Genomic DNA, 19,507 nt, shown 5'->3' with positions numbered 1-19,507 from the left:
TATTGCAAAAAATTGTTAATAAATGACTAAAGTAACTATTGGAACATAAAATATAATCTCTCTAGAGTATCCCAGAATTTTTTCAGATTTTTTAGATGAGTTTAACAAAAAAATTTACAGGACTTAAAGTATTTTCAGGTTTTTTTTAGATGAAACTATTTTCTTAAAAAAAAAAAGTTCTATATATTGATTTAAAAAAGTATAATTATTTGGATGATTGAAAATAAGGATGATTGAAATATATTTCTGAGGTGACAAAAATTCAAGAAAAAGATGATTTCTTACAAAAATTAATCTTTATTATAGGAAAATTGGCGGAAATAATTACAAAATGTCATGACAAAATAAAGTGAAATTGCTTCGTCGTTTAAGCCTAGTATAACTCAGAACAAAAAGATCTCAGTTGGAACAAGAAAGGAAACATGTGTTTTCTCTTGACGTCGGGTGCTCAAATCGATTTTTTTTCGAATTTTCGGAGAACGGATGACGCTACGAGTCTCATACTCTAAAACTATAATTCTTAAGCCTAGCACAACTCAGAACAAAAAGATCTCGGTTGGAACAAGAAAGGAAGCATGTGTTTACTCTTGACGTCGAGTACTGTCAAATCGATTTTTTTACGAATTTTCGGAGAACGAATGATCTTATGAGTCTCATACTCTAGAACTATAATTCTTAAGCCTAGAACAACTCAGAACAAAAAGATCTCGGTTGGAACAAGAAAGATAGTATAAGTTTACTCTTGGTCCGATAGACTGTTTGTCAAAAAACTTTTTTTTAATTTTTCGGGCTTATAATTAAACTTATTGATTTGTGCTTTTGGAACAATGTTTGGAACAACTAGAACAATCTATATCGGTATCGGAATGCTTTATTTTCAAAAAATGGGGTGCCAGGTCAAAAACATTTTTTTCATTTTTTGGACTTATAATTCAACTTACGGATTTGTCCTTTTGGAACAATGTTTGGAACAACTAGAACAATCTATTGCGGTATCAGAATGTTCGATTTTCGAAAAGTGGGGTGCCAGCTCAAAAAATCATTTTTTTTGTTTTATTCGAAAACCGTTTCGAATGAAGCAATATCACTTTGGAACAATGTGGTACAAAGTCAGAACAATCTGGGACAACTTTCAAAATTATAAATTTCAAAAAGTGGGGTGCCAACTTCATATACTCCCACATGTATCTAGGAAAACTGTAAAAAGTCACTTTTCAACAATTCTCGAATTTCACCTTTTAAGGCCTACCTAGTATACAAAATTATATATTTAGTCATATCATATTATAATTCAGACACATACAAGGTGTTTAATATAACGGTCCGCACGATTTTTTAGACACTTCTGACGGTTTAAGGAAAATGTAAGGTGAATTTTTAATTGCTTCGCGCAGACTACAACTTACAATAACAAAAGGTAAAAAATATTTTTTTCATAAAGAAATCAAGGTCACCTCGAATTCTTTAAATGACGCCATGTACTTTTTTTATATAATATTGTAGAGGAGGATATTAAGATAAATGCAAGGCACTATTACAACTGTTGCTTGTTAACAAATGTCACTTTTTTAAATAACAATAATAAAACAATAGAAAAACTCAAACTTATGGAGGTAAGTGTTCAAATATCATCAATATATGTATCAATATAGAAGTATATGTATCAATATAGAAGTATATGTATCAATATAGAAGTATATGTATCAATATAGAAGTGTCAACTGAGGTTTCTGGAAAAGCATATTTGTTCCAACAATAATAAATAGAGCTGGCGTGTTCTAAATAGAAAAAAGCTGTTTATTCAATTAAATAATGTTATTATTAATGGCAGAAAAACACATATGTCCCAGGACATGTTCCGTTGATAGCGGAAGGATTAAAGTACAAGGTTGGTGTTTGCATGTTCATTACCATAGTTATAAGGTTTATTATATTCTGTAGCAGGGCTATATGTGTGAACATAAATGTACCTAATTGTGCACATTTGCGCATAATCATACACCAATCTTCTTTAATTAATTACTAAAAATTGACGTAATTATTTGCAAAAAAGTAGAAAATTTTTTTATTCAATTTGATTTAATCTTTAGTCTACAAGCACGCGACGAATAGCGTTGTTAGATCATTTACTGTATCACGTGATCATTCGCCAGTTTTTTTAATTAAAAACTCAAAATTTTACGTGCTTGTTTGCAAAATAGTAGAGGAATTTTCATGTTTCTTTTAATAAGACAATATCTGCACGCAAGAAATGCGTTATGAATTGTATTAGACATCTTGTGTGTGTGTGTGTGTGTGTGTGTGTGTAGAATAAACTATAAATAAATAATTATATTATTATATAATAACAAATTAAAACTTAGTTTGCTTGTACAAAAATTTATCTTAGTTATTATCTTTTATAACATATCGTGTTTTGATAACGTATTTGTTCTGAATCGTCGAATAGACTTATGTATATCTTATTTTATATCAAATAATTTGTAATTTTATATGCCAAAAAGATCGTTTGCTTTTATTTATTTTTACGGCAGTTAGAGGAACATAATTATTATTAGTGAACATGTGTTGTCTCGAAAAATTAAAATCTTGAAATTCTTGTGAGAACTGGAAAAAGTAATAATATCGAATCGAAATACTAAGATAATTTACTAAAAAAAAATACAATTATATTGAAATATTGTAAATTATATAATTTTTCGAAAAAATCATATTGCCGAAATATGAATATATTTTTAGGAAAATTATATGCTCCTAACACATTTTGATAAAATTGCGTTATGTAAACTGTTTCGCTTTAGATTTAGATATTATGACTTTTCGATACGTTTTGTTATTTTTTAGATTTTTTATCACATTTCGGGATTCTCACTGTGACTCGATGCTCCGATGCCGTCTTTGATCGTTTTATTTGTGTGTTCAATGCGCACACACACACACACACACACACATATACACACGACAACTTGTAGGGTGACTTTCACCAAACTTCGATTAAGTTAATCGATAAATAATCGACAGAATTGCTTGCTCCAATTTCCACTTCTGTAATTCGTTGTGTGTGTGTTCAATAATAACTTCAAAATTAATCATTTTTATTTATTTTAGAAAAACGAAGCAGGTAATTTATGCGATTTATAATAATTTTATATCGTCGATCAATCAGAGTTTCACGAAAATTACCCTTAATCTTGAGAACCAGCGAAATTACAAAAGTGATTTTAAGATAAGGAAAGAAGCTCATATCGATATAAACTTTAACCCCGATTTGGTACACTGAAATCATTTTCGATAGGGTCTGATTTTTAATTTTAAATAATTCGCAAATTAATGGAATGAATATTTTTTACACGCGCTGGAAAAAAAGTTATAATAGGAATATAAAGTTAAATATAGGTGAACCATTTCAATGAGTTTGTCATATAACAGAAAAGTAAATTTGTTATATCGTTTTTTATCTCAAATTAATGTGTGAAGATGTAGAATAAAGATGATTTTTTGTTAGAATTTCGGCCATTTATATCATGAAGATAATATGACAGAAAAGTTTTATGCAAATAGCTTATCTATTTTCAGTTCATTATACGTGGGTCAAGTTTTTGGACTTTTACTCAAATCCGCGCTATAATATAATAGATCAATACTGAAAAATTTGAAAATATTTACGATTACGATTTTATTCGTCTCTTGACTGAAAAAATTATATATTTTCGTGTAACCAAATAATTACACTTCTGGACGAATTGAATATGTAATATTTTTTTCGTAAAGGTTTAAATATTGACAAAAAATTCTAAAGTGTTAATTTTTTAAACCTATTTTCAGAAAAATTACAAGTTTTTATATAAACTCACGTTTCCATCGTGATTCTTTTTATATTTGCTGTAAAATGGAATATTTAAGTGAGAATATGTAAGAACACACGCGATCATTCCTGTACATAATCCTATTTTACAGACATAAAAATGTATTTATTATTCTTTATAGATGTTTATTAGCACTTTTATAGAATGTAAATAAATGAGGACGACACTGCCCAGAGTGCCACATTAAAATGTCTAAAATATGTGTGTTGTGTGAGGCTTAATTTCCTTTACTGTAGAGTTTTGAAAACGCTTATCTTTTTCTCTCTCTAATTACATTATTAAAATAAAATTAAAGTATATATATATACATATACTTTAATTTTATTTTAATAATGTAATTAGAGAGAGAAAGAGATAAGCGTTTTCAAACGCTTAGAGATAAGCGTTTTCAAACTTTATATATATATGTATATATATATATATATATATATATACATATATATATATATATATATATATATATTAAATATAATAAATATATTAATATATTAATATTAAATATATAATATATAGATGTTTTAAAATATATTAAAATATAAATTTTTTCTCTTTGTCCACGCGGAAAAATTTGTATTTTTTCCTTGAAAAATATATTTAGGTAATTGACAATGTGATGTGTGTTGTAAATTATATATGACACGTAAGATTCAAATGCTGCTTCTCTGCATTCGTGGGTGGAGGCAATGGGTTCCGCGATATACGGGTTCCGCGATCTGAATCTGGCTAGTTGCCGAGATTGTCGTGCGAACCTGACCTAGCACGCAAGTTTGTTGGATAAAAGAGCAATCGCGTTTCTCCATCGGTATATCGCGATTAGTAGTCCTCTAACCGACTTAGCGTTACTTAGTGCAAATTAATTGTTTGGTTAAAATGTGTTCTGGAGCACGTCGGGATTTGTATGTACGTTGACCACGCTGCCTTTTACCGTGTAGTATTTAACGTGTCCCGTACTACGTACGCGTGATAAATTCTTTTGTCCGTGATTAGTAAGAGTCGTGCGACTCTTGTTTGCATAATGGCTCTATCTTCACGAATGTTTTACAGTCCAACAGTTCCATTTTAGAACCCCATTCCTTTTCGTATAAATTTTACTTCTTAGATCGCATAAATAAAACATGTCAAAGCTATATTTATTTAATCTTACTTATAAATTAATCGCAGATTACGTATCTTTCTACCTCTATACACAATCTTTTCAATCTATTTCGTTTTTCAACTGACAGATCCGTGTAACTCATTTAATCTTCACTGGAGTAAAAATCACGCTTCAATATCGTTATATCGTAAAAACATACTTATAAAGATCATTAATTGTATGGACGATGCTTGCTTGGGAAAATTAATATTCTGATGGAGTTAAGATACGCTCTTTTTTGGCGCCTCTTACCGATTAGTACAGCCAATCGTTTAAAATGCGGGACACGTAGTAATCGGAGGCACGCGCGATCAGCGGTCACATTTCCGCTGTGGAAAACGTTAGCGCCTGATATTTCGGTGGTCATGACGTACGTTCGAGCAGACGCGTTCGACTCGAGTAACGTTATATCCGGAAATATGTCGGCGACAGTCGTGTAAGAATGTATATCCTGATTTTCTCACTGATGAATGCGCCGAGATTTTAGCAATTTTATCAACGACTAATGAGCGATGAGAAAAGACGAGCACACGAAGGAAAAAGACATCACAAAGAAGTGCACGATGAAAGAGAAAGGATATAGAAATGACATGAATTAAGAAAAAATAAAAAACGATGAAACTGCGAAACGCAGGGAATCCTGGTTGCAAGGCAATCTTGACTGATGTTGTCGCGTAATTACATGCGAGAAGGGCAAATAAGAGGCATTAAAAATTAAATACACTGGCGCAGGTTGCACTTACCGCAACGACATTCCGCGGAAAATGTGTATTAATTTGCAAGGTGAAGAAACTCGGGACCACCGCAAACTCCTCGCCACGCGCGAAAACGAATCGGCTGCGATGTTAGAAAGGAGGATGTCGGGACGGAAGCGAGGTTACCGTTTCCTCGGGCAAGATACACGTAACTCCGGGGAAAAATACGGAAAAACCCGGTCATTCTAGTTCTTCGATATATGGCGACGACGCCGCGGGCGCGCGTAAGCCGGACGATTGCGTCGGCAGAGGGCAGTGACGGAAAGGAAATGAAGCGCGTCTCGGCGGCGGCTGAAGATATACAGGGTGGCTAACGTAAAACATACAAAACCAAAGGTGTATGAAGGTACAGCATGTCAAGTTGAGCACGAGAATCCCTAGCATTTTGCAAACAACCACACGTGTCTGGAGACATTAAAAAAGGAGATTGGCGAACTAGAGCGTGCATGGGACGAACTCTGCACGAGATCTCATCGGAAATAGCTGAAACGCAACTGTTTCTTAGCGACATGCGCACGACACGCTTGTAATACACCGAGAAACAATTGTTTCCGCGCCGCTTGTATCTTTACTTCGACTTGAGCCAACGATATCCATTCATATTAAGAGATCGCCTATCAGTCATTTTTTATGAGATCTTGCGATTATTTTATAGACCTACCCTATAATGTGTATTTTGGCCCGTCAGTTTTTTTTTCATTAATATCTTGAAATTTTACATAGTGTTTGCAAAATGCTCTTTCAGTCTCTCTCATATACACACATATCTTCTCTCTCTCTTACTCATTCTCTCTCGCCGCTTCACCCTCGTAGGAGTTATTGGTGGGTGAAGAGGGTGAAGGACGGGGAGAATCCTCCCCAGGATATAGAATGTAAGAAGGGGGTAGATTCGAGGACGTGGCGGATCCACTGTCCTTCGGACCGATGGATATCTCTGCGCTGGACAAGACCTTTCCCCTTTCCCCTTCACCCTGCCCTACTCTTCCATCTTCTTCCCGAGGATGACCAATAACAAACACCGTCGCTTTTCTCTCTCTAATGGAGTTTTTACCGATAAAAAATTAAATAAAGGGCACCTCGTGCTCAGGTTGACATGCTCTGCCTTTCACACGTGATATTCTATACCTTGCGTCAGAGACATCCTGTAAAGCCCGTTCCACAACATCGTGCGTTGTGGCGCGTCAATCCTTTTTCATTAATATCTCGAAATTTTACGTCGTTGTTTGCAAAATGCCAGGGCTTGTTGTACTCAAGTTGACGCACTCTACCTTTACACGTGGTTTTGTATATCTTACGTCAGACATCCTGTATGCTGTGAGGAGTAAACGCATAAACAGCCTCGAAGGCGACAGAAGATTTATTGGATCGTCATGTAATTTGCACTTCGTAATTGTACCGTTCCAGGAAAGAAAATGCCACCTCTTGACACATACTGTTATGGTGTCGTTATCGTCATTCATATCATAATGTGCGTAATTTAATTCTCGTATCCAATCGTTTTAGAGAAAAAAAAAGAGATGCATATATCAACTAGTTTTATTTCTTCATCTGAAATCTTACGCGAAGAAAAGGCATTTAACTTCTTTTTTTTTTTTGTGAAAAGGTGAATCCGTGCCGAAGAATTTTCGTGAAATTTGTTGGAGATGTATTGTGGCGATCTCCTTGTAAGCCTACATCTCGTGCAGGTGCACCTAGGTGGGAAGAAATGAAAGGCCGAACGAGATGTAAGGAGGCTGATATCTTCGCAGTACAAAATTACAAATGGATCGGCGGGCATGGCGAACCAGTAAGGACCAGTGCAGCAATTTGTATGTGGGCCACGAGAAAGTCACAAGCGCACCTTTTTTCCCTTCGGGAGATATTCGTCTCCTTTACACTTTCGCGGTCGCACGAAATTGCGGAACGTACACACGGTACACACAGAAAAATACCATTCTACTGTCGAGAAAAAACGATTACTCAGCTTACTTTCCTTCATTTAAGTAATGGTTCTCCTCAACAAAGAATATTTTCTTGGTAACAGTCTTAAAATATACTCATTATAAATTTGAGAAAAGCTCATTATTATGTGCTCGAAAGAAAAATGTATTTTTTTAAAAATACATAAGAATATTATAAAAAGTTAATTTGGCTGTATGTAGTAAATAAATTAAATTTTTGCTTTAATTTATATATTCTTGATTAAAATATTAAACTTACTAGGATTCAGAATGCGTTTTGAATCAATTTTATGCACAGTAAAAAATATTGTGTTAAATTTAACACATGTTCAAAACGATTCACTCAAATTTTTGTGTTAACTTAGCACAATGCAAATATGCTATAAAATAACACAAATATTATATAAAAAATTAATATATAATCACTAACGTCGGCACTATTTTAAAGCAAATTTTATGTAAAATTTATATATTTATAATGTCAAATGTGACACAACAAAAATGTTATTTTCATATTGAGAAAAATATTTTATTAATTTATTTATTTTTTTGTGCGTTATTTTTGCAATATAGTCGATGATTTTACTTGAAATTTTCTAAATTATATGCCCTCTACTTGATTCAAAATTGATGTCATATTTGGAAAATTTACTCACCATAAATGGGATCAAACTTAGCAAACTCTGCTTTTTAAAAGAGTCATCTATTTTACTTACTACACCACTTCTATTCTGATTATAGATGCACTTTGTATTAGATATATTGTAAGGTAAACATAATTTTTCAATAAAATTGACATCTATGATATGTTAATTTATACTGAAATATAAAATATATGATTTTAATATTTATATATGTGTTTTAGAATATCAATTTAGCAAAAAATATTTGGGTAATACAATATATTAAATTAACACACGGATATGTTGAAAATTTAACAGAAAAATATTAACAAGTTTAATCAGTTTTAACACAAACACAAAATGTTTTTATTATATGCTCATGATAAACTTATGATAGATTTACGGATATATAAACTTATGAAATACTTGAAATATGTAACATTTACTTGAATGTAGTAGAATAAAGGTATTAATGCTTGGGCATTAGCACTTAACTGTGGATATTTTTGTTTTAACATTTATAAGTCGAAAGTTTAAATATTCATATTTAAAGGCCAAAACAATAAAAACGTCCAGAGGTAGGAATGTCTACTGTTATTGATGCTTAGACATTAGTACTTTTATCTTATGTATTTTTCTGTGTGTAGTCTTCATGGTGCAGCATTCTCGAACTGTCACATGTCTTTACCAGAATTTTTTTACAAGAAAAATTACAAGAAATTTGTCCTATCATGGAAAAAGCAAATCTATCAGTCACTGAATTATCCGTTGCCTGGTAAGAATATGGACCAGATGAAAAAAAACTCGGTTATAGAAACAGAAAGATTCTCGTAGGAGTTTTCTCCAGGAATTGTTCTACAGTTGTTATTGCAATCAAGTTTTAACACAGCTGAATGTTCAGACAAGTAGTTTTGCTTGTGGTAACAGAGACAGCATTTCATATCCGAATTCTCATTCGGTTCCTATTCAGTTCCATGCGTTGACATTTGTGTAAGCGCCAGAGAAATGACCAAGTTTCGTGAAAGTGAAATTTCACGTTCTTATGTAGTGATAAAAGCGGTAGAATTTTCGTAGCAGTCGAACACTTTGATTGATGCTAAAAATATTCACGAGGTCGGTCTTACGAAACAGACTATGTAAATCATTCGTTGAACATCGGCTATCGTAAATCGGACATTACGGCACCTTGTCCAGCAGCAATATGCGACTTAGCATGATGTCGATAGTTTGCAGCTGTTTCGATTAAGCTTCTGCGGAATCAGGAAGCGCCTCTGAACGCGTACACATGCGTATGAAACGATGCAATGACCCTTCACATTGGTAGAAAGCAGATTCAAAGACAGGAGTAGTAGTGTGAAACTTAGCCACGGGAGATAAAGGTTGCTGGGTCGATCTACGTTAGTCGTGTTTGAGAAAAAAAAAGAAAATCGGCATTTTCCATTATCATGATGACCAGGAAGAGTTGCTTCGTGAAGGGACTCCGATTTATCTAGAAATTATGCGCTCGTTTTCTGGCACACCTTGCGCGATTCTATCCGTTACTTTACTTCAATTAAACCAGCATACCAAGCTCGTGTGGGCTCGATAATTTCGATTTCTTCTAGATAGATTAGCAATTTAATAGACTGCTTGGAATTTACATTCTGCTGGAGAAACACGCTTATACAATTATCACTAGATTATATCATCCCGTCGTTATAGCTATCATTATGGGCGAATAAATTATTGATTCCGACCAAATTAACTCTCTCGTGAAATATATACGATCCAGCATTTTATACTGTTTAAGAAAAGAGAGATGTGTGAATTCCTCGAATTTTAAAATTCGAAAGCCTAAGAATGGTGAAAATGAACTTTTTTAGAAATTATTTTTTCACAACACGATTGTACGGATTTAAAGTGAATTTGTGCTTATCACTTTTGTACAGCCACTTTTTCTCGAGTGCATCGTGTTTTCTAACAGATCACGGAGAACAGGTGGAAGGCACTTTGCACTCCCTGCACCTTTAGGACGAACGGGCGGATTTCGTGCGGCGGCGGAGGTGAAACGAGGCACCAAGCAAGGCCAAGGTAAAGGTAAAAGGTAAAGGAGGGGCACGGGGAATGCGGACTGGAAGAGAAACTGAGTCGTGCAAAAGTCAACGAACCGAAATCGGCGTGTGTACGCGATAACATGCGTAATCCACCGACGGTTTCCTGCATAAGTTTCAATAATTATGGCCCGCGCTATTGCGCTCTTAATCGCAAGGACGTGTATTTTAGAGCGACGTCGATGTTAAGCGTTCCTCCCTGAATTCTCGCGGCAGCGAATCCTCCTCGACGATTACGGATTTGCTCCGTGTCGGAGTGTCTGTGCGTGTACGTGCGCCTGTCTGTTCAGCGCACACATCCATGCATATTTATTTATGCCATAAACGGCGATAAATAGTCGGAGGAGAGTAATTTCCCTTGTACACGCGGGATTATAATCCAGAAGAGATACGTATCGGATATATACACTCGAAGTTTCGCGGCCTCGTATGAATAGGTTCCTAATTTGAATCCCGCTAATGCGACAATCCGATTTATATCTCTTCATTGTCGTAAACAATCTCGGAGACTCGACGGACGGACGATCGTATTTATGTAACGTACGCGTAGATATACGTCATAGAGAGTCTCGCGGCGGGTTTATGCCGCGTATGGTTTATCTCTGGCCGAGGTAAACGACCGATGCATAACTTATAGCGCGCGCGCGCGCGCGCGCACGCCGAGACTTCGTTGTCCGCGAATAAACGGAGTTAACGGTTGATTGCCTCGTACAAGATGCAGAATCAGTTTTAAGTTTCGCTTTGTGGCTGTGCTTCGCGCGCGGCGACGGTCATGCCACGCGAATACCACCTTCTTAAAATAATATCGCAAGTCACTATGTGTGACGTGGCTCTCGTATTAAATAACATTTATATCGTCGTAATGGTATCAATGTGAAATATGAAAGGTGCGCTTTAGTAAAAAAAAAAAAAAAAAAATGGCGACGTCGGGAAGACTCACGACTGCTCGTTAAATTCCCCTGCGAAAGCCGGCTCTGAATACATCGCAGAGCTGGCGGCGAAAAAATCTGGGGTGTTTTGTATAGTAAGGCACGTCTTGCTTTTTGTCCTGAAATAAAAGTTACTTCTACGATGATAGCTTTTTTTCTTCTCCACAATGCGTCCTCATGAATAATGCATCGATACGACGCGGCACCGCGGAATCAGAATGCCATGGGTTTTGTGGGTGAAACAACGAGTTCGGGTGAGAACTCAGTCACGAACGGCAAAAGAAATCCCGACCAACTTTACTCTCTCAGACGGGAGGTAGCGCGAATCGCGTGCCAACTGGGTTTGCCGTATACATCGTTTAATCCACGCGTGGAAATTTGCATAAAGGCTGCCTTTCGGCGCCATTTCTTGCCGCGCTGCAAGCTACGCACGTTGCAAAGTGAAAGCTCCGCCGGCGAAGCTGGTTTTGCGTGCCAAGTACAGTCGGTGAAACGCATAAACGGCCCTTCACCACGAAAAATATACGAATACAACAGGTGCGGTACGGAGCTGTTCCCTCTGTTGATATCCCTGCTTATTTCATAAGCTTTCATGCATATGGAGAAGGAACTTATAATAGTGAAAGATATATATATATATATATATATATATATATATATATATATATATATATATATATATATAGTAGAATATAATAAATGACACACACACACACACACACACATAGGATGATTCTCTGTAAAAATGTTATAAAATTTTTGTGACGAAAAAGCTTAATAAGGTGAATTTGTGACAGCAAAGTAATGTTCTGTGACGCTTCTTTAATTCTTACAATTCGACCCCATAAGTAGTACGACGAGTGTCTCATATTTCTTATCAATCTATTCTTTGATATAAATGAAAAAGTTTTAGTTTAAAGATAATCGCCGAAGAAACCGTCGAGTCTGTAGGGTTAAATACTTAAAAACCTTTTTATTATTTGGTATTAGAACAATTAAGTTCCCACGTTATTTGTTTTGATCTGTTTTTATATCTCATTTAATTTCTTTTCTTCTTTACAATTAAAATATAGTAAAATACATGATTTATGATAAAACTATGATAGTAAAATGCACATACAGTTGTGACTAGCAAGCAAATAATTCTTTAAAATCTCAGACACGTAATTCTCACGAGCCGAATTAGAACGTTTACATTGTTTGACATTTTTTCTTTAACGTGAGAAGTACTTCTCAGTCAGAGAAAGAAGCACACTACTTTTGATTTTGTTCCCGATACATATTCGTGATGCAGGTACGGGAGAAATCGTATCAGTTACGACGGATATGTGTGCGTGCAGAAGTTAGTATTCCGCGCGTGTATAAGAGTTTGTATTCAGAGACGCAGCACCTGTGCGAGAGAGAATACGATCTGCCGGTGCGCCTTGAGCTTTGGAAAGCGTACGTTTCCGCGGGCGAAACTACCGAAAGACTAATACGCGTGTGACCCCGTTGACCCCCACTTCGCGAGTCCGCTTCCTCTCTTCCTGTTTTTCACCTGATGGTAAACAAGTATAACCCCCTTCCAACGTCACTGCAATCTAATCGACGCCAAGCAAAATATCTTTGTGCTTTGTATCGTTCAAGATCTCCCAGATATATCTCCAGAAAAAATCCCGGAAATGTCCTTCTGTTCGTAAGGGACACGTTAGAAATTCCAGAAATTCCATTAGAAACGGAAATTCTGGAATTAAAATCGAAACGGAGAAATGAATTTTCCGAGATTGGAGATGGGATTTTTTGACAATTCACTGAGTTATATTACGTTGTTTGAAAACGAGCGTTCTCGATAACGAGGAATTTTGTACACAGTTATATTCTCACAAGAGTTTACGTCTGAATGTTTGTCTAGTCACGCCTTGAAGAACGAATGTGGCAGGGTCGCTGTGAGCGCCGATGTTCTATCGTCCTCGTGACGAGGACAATTATCGACTCGCGGAAACGTCAACCGCAATGATTTGCAGAACGTCCGTAGATGTGAGGTCGTTATTTTCTCCTCTGAATTCCATTAACGACTTCTTAGCCGGCCAGAGCGAAAGTGCGTTGACACGTCGCGCTGCTGGACGGAAGCGCTTCTCCGCGAACTTTGCGCACATAAAACAGCATACTGCGGGCGAGGTTATAAAAAAATTCGCGGTTGAATAATTATTCGTACTTTGTAAGTAAAACTTTTACGCGCTCCCTCGGGGGCAGCAAGAATTCTATTAGAAAGCGTATATTATATACATATTTTCGGAGAAAAATCGCGGGAAGTCACGATCTCGTGAATAATAAAATGATAAAACTATGAGATGCGCATATATGCGCGGCTTTCTAACAACCCTCGGGTATTAGCTTGTTAACATTATATTCTTCATTACAGGGACCTACATAGCGGGAATGTTCAAAATACATCATGGGAATATCCTAGAGATGTTGCGATATCTTTAGAATATCCCAATGATATATTTTAAACATTTATGCTGTGCTAGAGAGACACTTTCGACGGAAGTATTTAATAAATATTATACAGGTTGTCCGGTAACCCACGAAGGAGCCCCGATGTACAAGTAGATTAGGTCAAACAGAACAAAAAATTCTTCTTGCGAACAACTACGTAAAGTTTTGAGTTATTAATCAAAGAAGATGCGTAAATGATCACGCGCCATACGGTAGATGAGCTATAATGACGATATTTACCGTTGTATGCTTGTATATTAAGTCAAATTGAACAAAAAAATCCTCTACGATTTTTCAAATGACAATAATGCACTAATCTTCTTGAATTAATAACTAAACGTTTATATAGTCATTTGAAAAATGGTAGAGAACTTTTTTTATTCAATCTCATTTAATATACAAGTATACAGCGATAAACGTCGCCATTACAGCTCATCTATCGTATGGCGCGTGATCATTCACGAATCTTCTTTGATTAATAACTCAAAATTTTAGTTGTTCGCGAAATGGTAAAAGAATTTTGTATTCTCTTTGGCTTAATATACCAGTACATCGCGGCTCCTCTGTGAGTTACTGGACACCTTGTATATTAATCTCCGTTGACCCTTGCTCCATCGAAAAATTCTTCCTTGAGAAATAACAAACTGCTCTATCGTGCTTTTACACTATGTTCCCGGATACTCGGTATATTCGACGCAAGAAATCTCGCGAGATACTTCGTCTCTTGATAAATTTCAATATGCTAACTTTCTCGCAACAAGTATTATGTTGTGGTTTTATAAAGTGATTAATGACGTTTTCACTACTGCTAATAGCACAACTATATGTTCTCTACGTTGTATCGCTGATTTCGATCGACAAAACGGCACGCGAACACTTTTGAAAAAGACATTTACTCACCTGACTTTGGCCGACTCGGTAGGATGCGGGGTCCACGTCGACTGTGAGTAACATGTCTTCGACGGCGCGGCGCTCGTCAGTCACAGGACTTCCGGGACGAGCGTTCACGTCGCTCGATAGCAATCCAAATCGACGTCTGAATTCACCCAGGGCCATGTGCTTCGGGAATCCAACTTTGTGTAGCCGCACCGCGTCTATTATTTGGCTTCCGCGGATCTATATGGGAGAGTATGTGTAAAAATTCGGTATAAAATCTCTATTAAAAGTCTATTAAAGACAAAAACAGAAAAGAGTCGAATATCAAGGAGATCAACGATAAAACTTTGTGAAAAATTCCATGAGTGCATTTTAAAAATACCGTCAGTGGTATAGAATTGACGTTTCATTCTAGTTTTTACATATTCGAGGAGTCGAAATTTTACCTGCGATCGCAGAAGAGGGACGTTAATGACGCTATCCTCACTTTGATTCGATTTCACGGAGAGGAGGCTCTTATTGTCAGTACAACCGGCATTGTGTTGCGGCAGAAGGCAGTGGACAAACTTCACCCGAGTTCTTCGTAGTGTTTCTATGAGGCCATCCTGAAAACGATTAACATTCGTGCTTTATTCCACTCGATATCGAGATTATATGCGTCGAGATAAACGAAGAATCGCGGTATTGTCCATACTCGACAGAGATCGAGAAGAAGGAAACACAACAGCAGAAAGTGACACCAAAACACCATTACGCATATTTCACTGTACATTTTCAGCGTGGCGATACGTATCTCGCATCTTGTGGGGCGGAGGTCGGTCCGCCTCGAGCTAACTGTACGCTCGTATGACCAATGAGCAGTTCAACACTTATGAAATTCGCGATAATAGTTCGATCTTTGACACCGATGACCAGTGACGTGTACCGACAAAAATAGACCGTGGATGCTGCGACCGGATGTCCGTAGATACTACGATATTCGCGACGGTTCAAACAGGAAAAAATTGAGCTGACGCGTCGATAAGAAGAATTCGAGATGTTGAAAGAGCTGAGAGGCTGTATGGAGTAAAAATGAAGTAAGCGCGAACAAGATCGATACTCACAACAGTGAATTTCACTTGCAAGCAGATGTTCTTCCTCTTTACGGCCGTGAATGTCCTTCGTATGCTCGAGGCTCGTCTCAACGACTGCGAACCTTCGAGTCCTGGCATAGAACTGCATAGAGCACCAGAAACGCCAGCACCTCGAGCACTTACGAACAACATACTCACATATTCTCTGAAAGAGCGTTGTAATGGAAAAGATATTGAAGCAACTAATTTTATGATCAGTGTATCGCACAGTTCGCAAAAATGTATGTTACCTCGTGCTTTCTTGTAATATCGTGATGGCACTTTTGGCGACAGGATTCTCGCGCGTGGCTTTCAACCAACCAGTCGCGGTGTAAAGCACAGGATTCGTGCCCAATAAATGTTGCAAAACGAACTGATTATTACCTGGCGCCTTTCGCAGAAGCATTTGATGGTCTACAACACAGACATATCGCGTCTTTGTTTCGGTATATTTCCATTAATGGAGTTCACGATTAACCCATTGGGCGTACATCTAGCGAAAGATATCAAGGACATATAAGTTTGCATCAACAATTTTTGTCGACTTATAACTTGGCTCTGAATTAATCAATTTAAATTTTGTACTTTTATATTATAGGAAAAGAAGACCACAAATTTGATGATAATGATACAAGAGCCGATAAGAAAGTAATAAAAAAATTGCTTCACATTTGACTTCGTTTCGAAAAAAATACCTTTTTTTTTTTTTGAAGAAATTGATAGTGCAAATTTGCAACATAATGCGCTCGAAAAGTTAATAAATTGTCTCGTTATTAAAAAATTAATTTCTTACCTCGATCTCCGTAATGAGAGAATAAACGATCCAAGAAAGTTTCGTCACTACCTCCAGGACACACAGTTTCTTCGTCTAAGAGCCAGAGTAATCCTTTCCGTTCCATTTGTCTACCACCGCTAAGATCGCTTTGACTAGTTCGTAACATTGTCGCGCTTTGCGAGCTTCCACGATCCAGAAGAGAAACTAAACCCTGAGGCGACCCAATACCATCTTCGTCGTAATCATCCTCGTAATCCACATCGATGCCTTCTTGGACATATCTGATAAATTTTTACGAGTTGAATATCCATGGTTACTTTACGCAGTAACGTAAATTATACAAATTTATCGTACATATTACATTTTTAAAGAATTTAAAAAAATTTTTTATCAATCTAAATGATTTAAGCAATGATACTTATGATACGTAGAGCAACAAATCAGAAAATTTTAAATTATTAATATTTATATTTCATACCTATCTTTTGGGGCTACTAAGGTAGTGTGGTGAAACAGTAACTGCAGGCGTTCCTGCAGATAATTGTGACAAAGATCTTCGAAGGATGCACCTGTTTGCCGACCGCACGAGGCAGGGTTTTGAAAACCTGGTGAATCACACAGCAGCAGTGATGAGACTGTATGTACAGCGGATGATATGGATCTAAAAAGTAATAAGTGCATTACTGTACAATGAGACACTTTGACAGTATAAGTATGAACTGAAAGGAGCTAACAGTTTTACCAAATTTATTCATTATCTCATATCGTTAACTACTCATTAGTTCTAAGAGTAAATATCGCAAGAAAATTTATCTATTTTTTATTACTTTCCCATGTTACTCGAGTCATTCGAGAAATAAACAGCAATTAGGACTGAAGTGGTGAATCGATTTTTGAGAAATAAAAATATACGAGAAACCGTTGACAACGAGCGTGATTAATCTGCCGATTTATTTACTTGTTGATAAGAGCCGCGACGCAATGGAAGACTTCTGAGTAGAGTCCAACCAGAAGACCCTCCAGGGCATCGAGACCCGTGACGTCCTTGCCCTGCTCGGTCGGGCTGGGCGTTCGCAAAGCTGGTCTCGGAGTGCTCGGTGTTCCAGCACCGCCTCCGTTAGTGGAGAACACCACTCTGCTCAGCTCCTCAACGCTGGTACCCAGCAAGTTAGCGGCTTTCTCTGCGCACTCCACCCTCGCGAACTGCCATCTGCTCTGAGAGCTGGTGCCGGCTTTTACGGCGCCGGCACAACTCAAGTGATAAATACCGGCCAACACTAGCCAAATGACTTTCTCGTCGGCCTCGGAGACACCGAGTATCCTAAACGCCGCGACGATCCGATTGAATTCTACCATGGCCCGTTGCTTATCCTCGTGCTTCTGCAAGGGAGTCACGAAGGGATTGTTTTCAGCGACTAGATTCGTGAGATGTAACTCTTTCCGCAGAGCACCCTCCGCGCCAGCCAACAGACGGTAAACGGCGTGAAAGGTCGGGTCCGCATTCGCTCGTCGTCCTATTCGCGACTTCTCCAGGAGCAGTACCTTGAGAAAAGAGGAAGAACGACATTATCATTCGTTGTGTAAATTACAAAACACGAGTAGATGGATAAAAATATATTCTTTCTTCTCTCACTTGCAAAGAGGCCGATGCAATTTGACCTGACTGATCAAAGTCGAGGCTGAAGAGCTGAGTGAAACGCGTCGCATTCGAATTCATATGCGTTCTGCTGTTTCCAAAGGCCTCGAGGACAGTAAAGAGCGCGTTTAGCTTTTCGATAGTCAGAATCTGCAAGAAGGAATGTTACATTCAAGCAATCTATACGGAAAAATATATAGGGTGATCGGAAACAATCGCATTTGATTAATATTATCGTATTTTTGAGCGAATTCTAAGACTATATTTCCTCTTGCAAAATGTTATCCGAGGCTTAGTTGCTGAGCTATAAAGATAAATAGTTAGTCTCTCACGGGCCAGATACGGAAAGTAGATAAGGTCAGCATAAATCACCGTCAGATATTGGGCAATACACATGTGACAATGTTCATACATCTTAGCTTGAAAACTTTCAACGACAATATGATTGTGCACAATAGTAAATAAATTATTGCAACTTAGTTGAATATGATTATAACGTGTAAGGAGGAATAGTCGATTGCGTTCGCGCACGCGAACTTGTTCTAAGTGCAATATAAACTTTATATGTACAAAAAATTTTAAAAATAAGCACAAAAAGAACAAAGCATTAATCGTATAAAGCATAACGATAAGTTCGTATTGCGAACGCAATCGATATTTTCCGTATCTGGCCTGTGAGAGGCTAACTATTTATCTTTATAGTTCAGCAACTAAGTCTCGGATAATATTTTGTAAGAAAAATAGTCGTAAAATTCGCTTAAAAATACGATAATATTAACCGAATGCGATTGTTTCCAATTACCCTGTGTATAAATATATCGAAGCGTCATAGTATGTTTCGGCCCACCTTGTTGACGGTGCCAGCAGCTAACACGAGATAATGAAGAGCGTGTTTGAAGTTCGTAGTTTTTCCAGCTCCGCTACGCCCGAGGAAAACCAGGGAATGATCCCTGCGTGTCGCCAACATTCCTCTGTAAGCTGACTGCGCTATGGCATAAATATGCGGCGGCATATCTTCGCTCTTGCAGCCACGGAACATGTGCGCGACCTAAAAGAAAGAGTAAAATAATCTCAATTTCAGCACACACAAACACACACACACACACACACACATATATATGTATATAATTTTTTATATATTTATATATATATAATATTATATATATAATATTATATATATAAATATTTATATATATATATATTTATATATATATATATTTATATAAATATATTTATATATATATATATATATATCTATATATATATATATATATATATATATATATATATAT

General features: G+C 36.8%; 1 protein-coding gene across 4 annotated transcripts in view; it reads right to left on the bottom strand.

Annotated features, from left to right (window-relative positions):
• Positions 1-19,507, bottom strand: part of LOC116847574 (unconventional myosin-XVIIIa-like) — a 79,250-nt gene that overhangs the window by 24,515 nt on the left and 35,228 nt on the right. For 3 of the 4 annotated variants that reach the window (XM_032822688.1, XM_032822689.1, XM_032822690.1), the window contains 9 exons: positions 19,063-19,263; positions 18,213-18,365; positions 17,538-18,121; positions 17,058-17,240; positions 16,598-16,860; positions 16,056-16,218; positions 15,796-15,970; positions 15,139-15,297; positions 14,717-14,932 (listed from right to left, as the gene is read on the bottom strand). In XM_032822688.1, the coding sequence (XP_032678579.1) occupies positions 14,717-14,932; positions 15,139-15,297; positions 15,796-15,970; positions 16,056-16,218; positions 16,598-16,860; positions 17,058-17,240; positions 17,538-18,121; positions 18,213-18,365; positions 19,063-19,263 (2,097 nt within the window). Of the gene's footprint in view, positions 1-14,716; positions 14,933-15,138; positions 15,298-15,386; positions 15,552-15,795; positions 15,971-16,055; positions 16,219-16,597; positions 16,861-17,057; positions 17,241-17,537; positions 18,122-18,212; positions 18,366-19,062; positions 19,264-19,507 lie in introns of those variants that run through there. The other variant, XM_032822696.1, reaches the window with a different exon arrangement.

This window comes from Odontomachus brunneus, unplaced genomic scaffold, assembly GCF_010583005.1.
Source record: "Odontomachus brunneus isolate Ranch 3 - 2012 unplaced genomic scaffold, Obru_v1 Obru_scaffold_080, whole genome shotgun sequence".
Taxonomy (NCBI): Eukaryota; Metazoa; Arthropoda; class Insecta; order Hymenoptera; family Formicidae; genus Odontomachus; species Odontomachus brunneus.
Note: the sequence above shows the minus strand (reverse complement) of the source record. Positions and strands in the feature narration are given on the sequence as shown.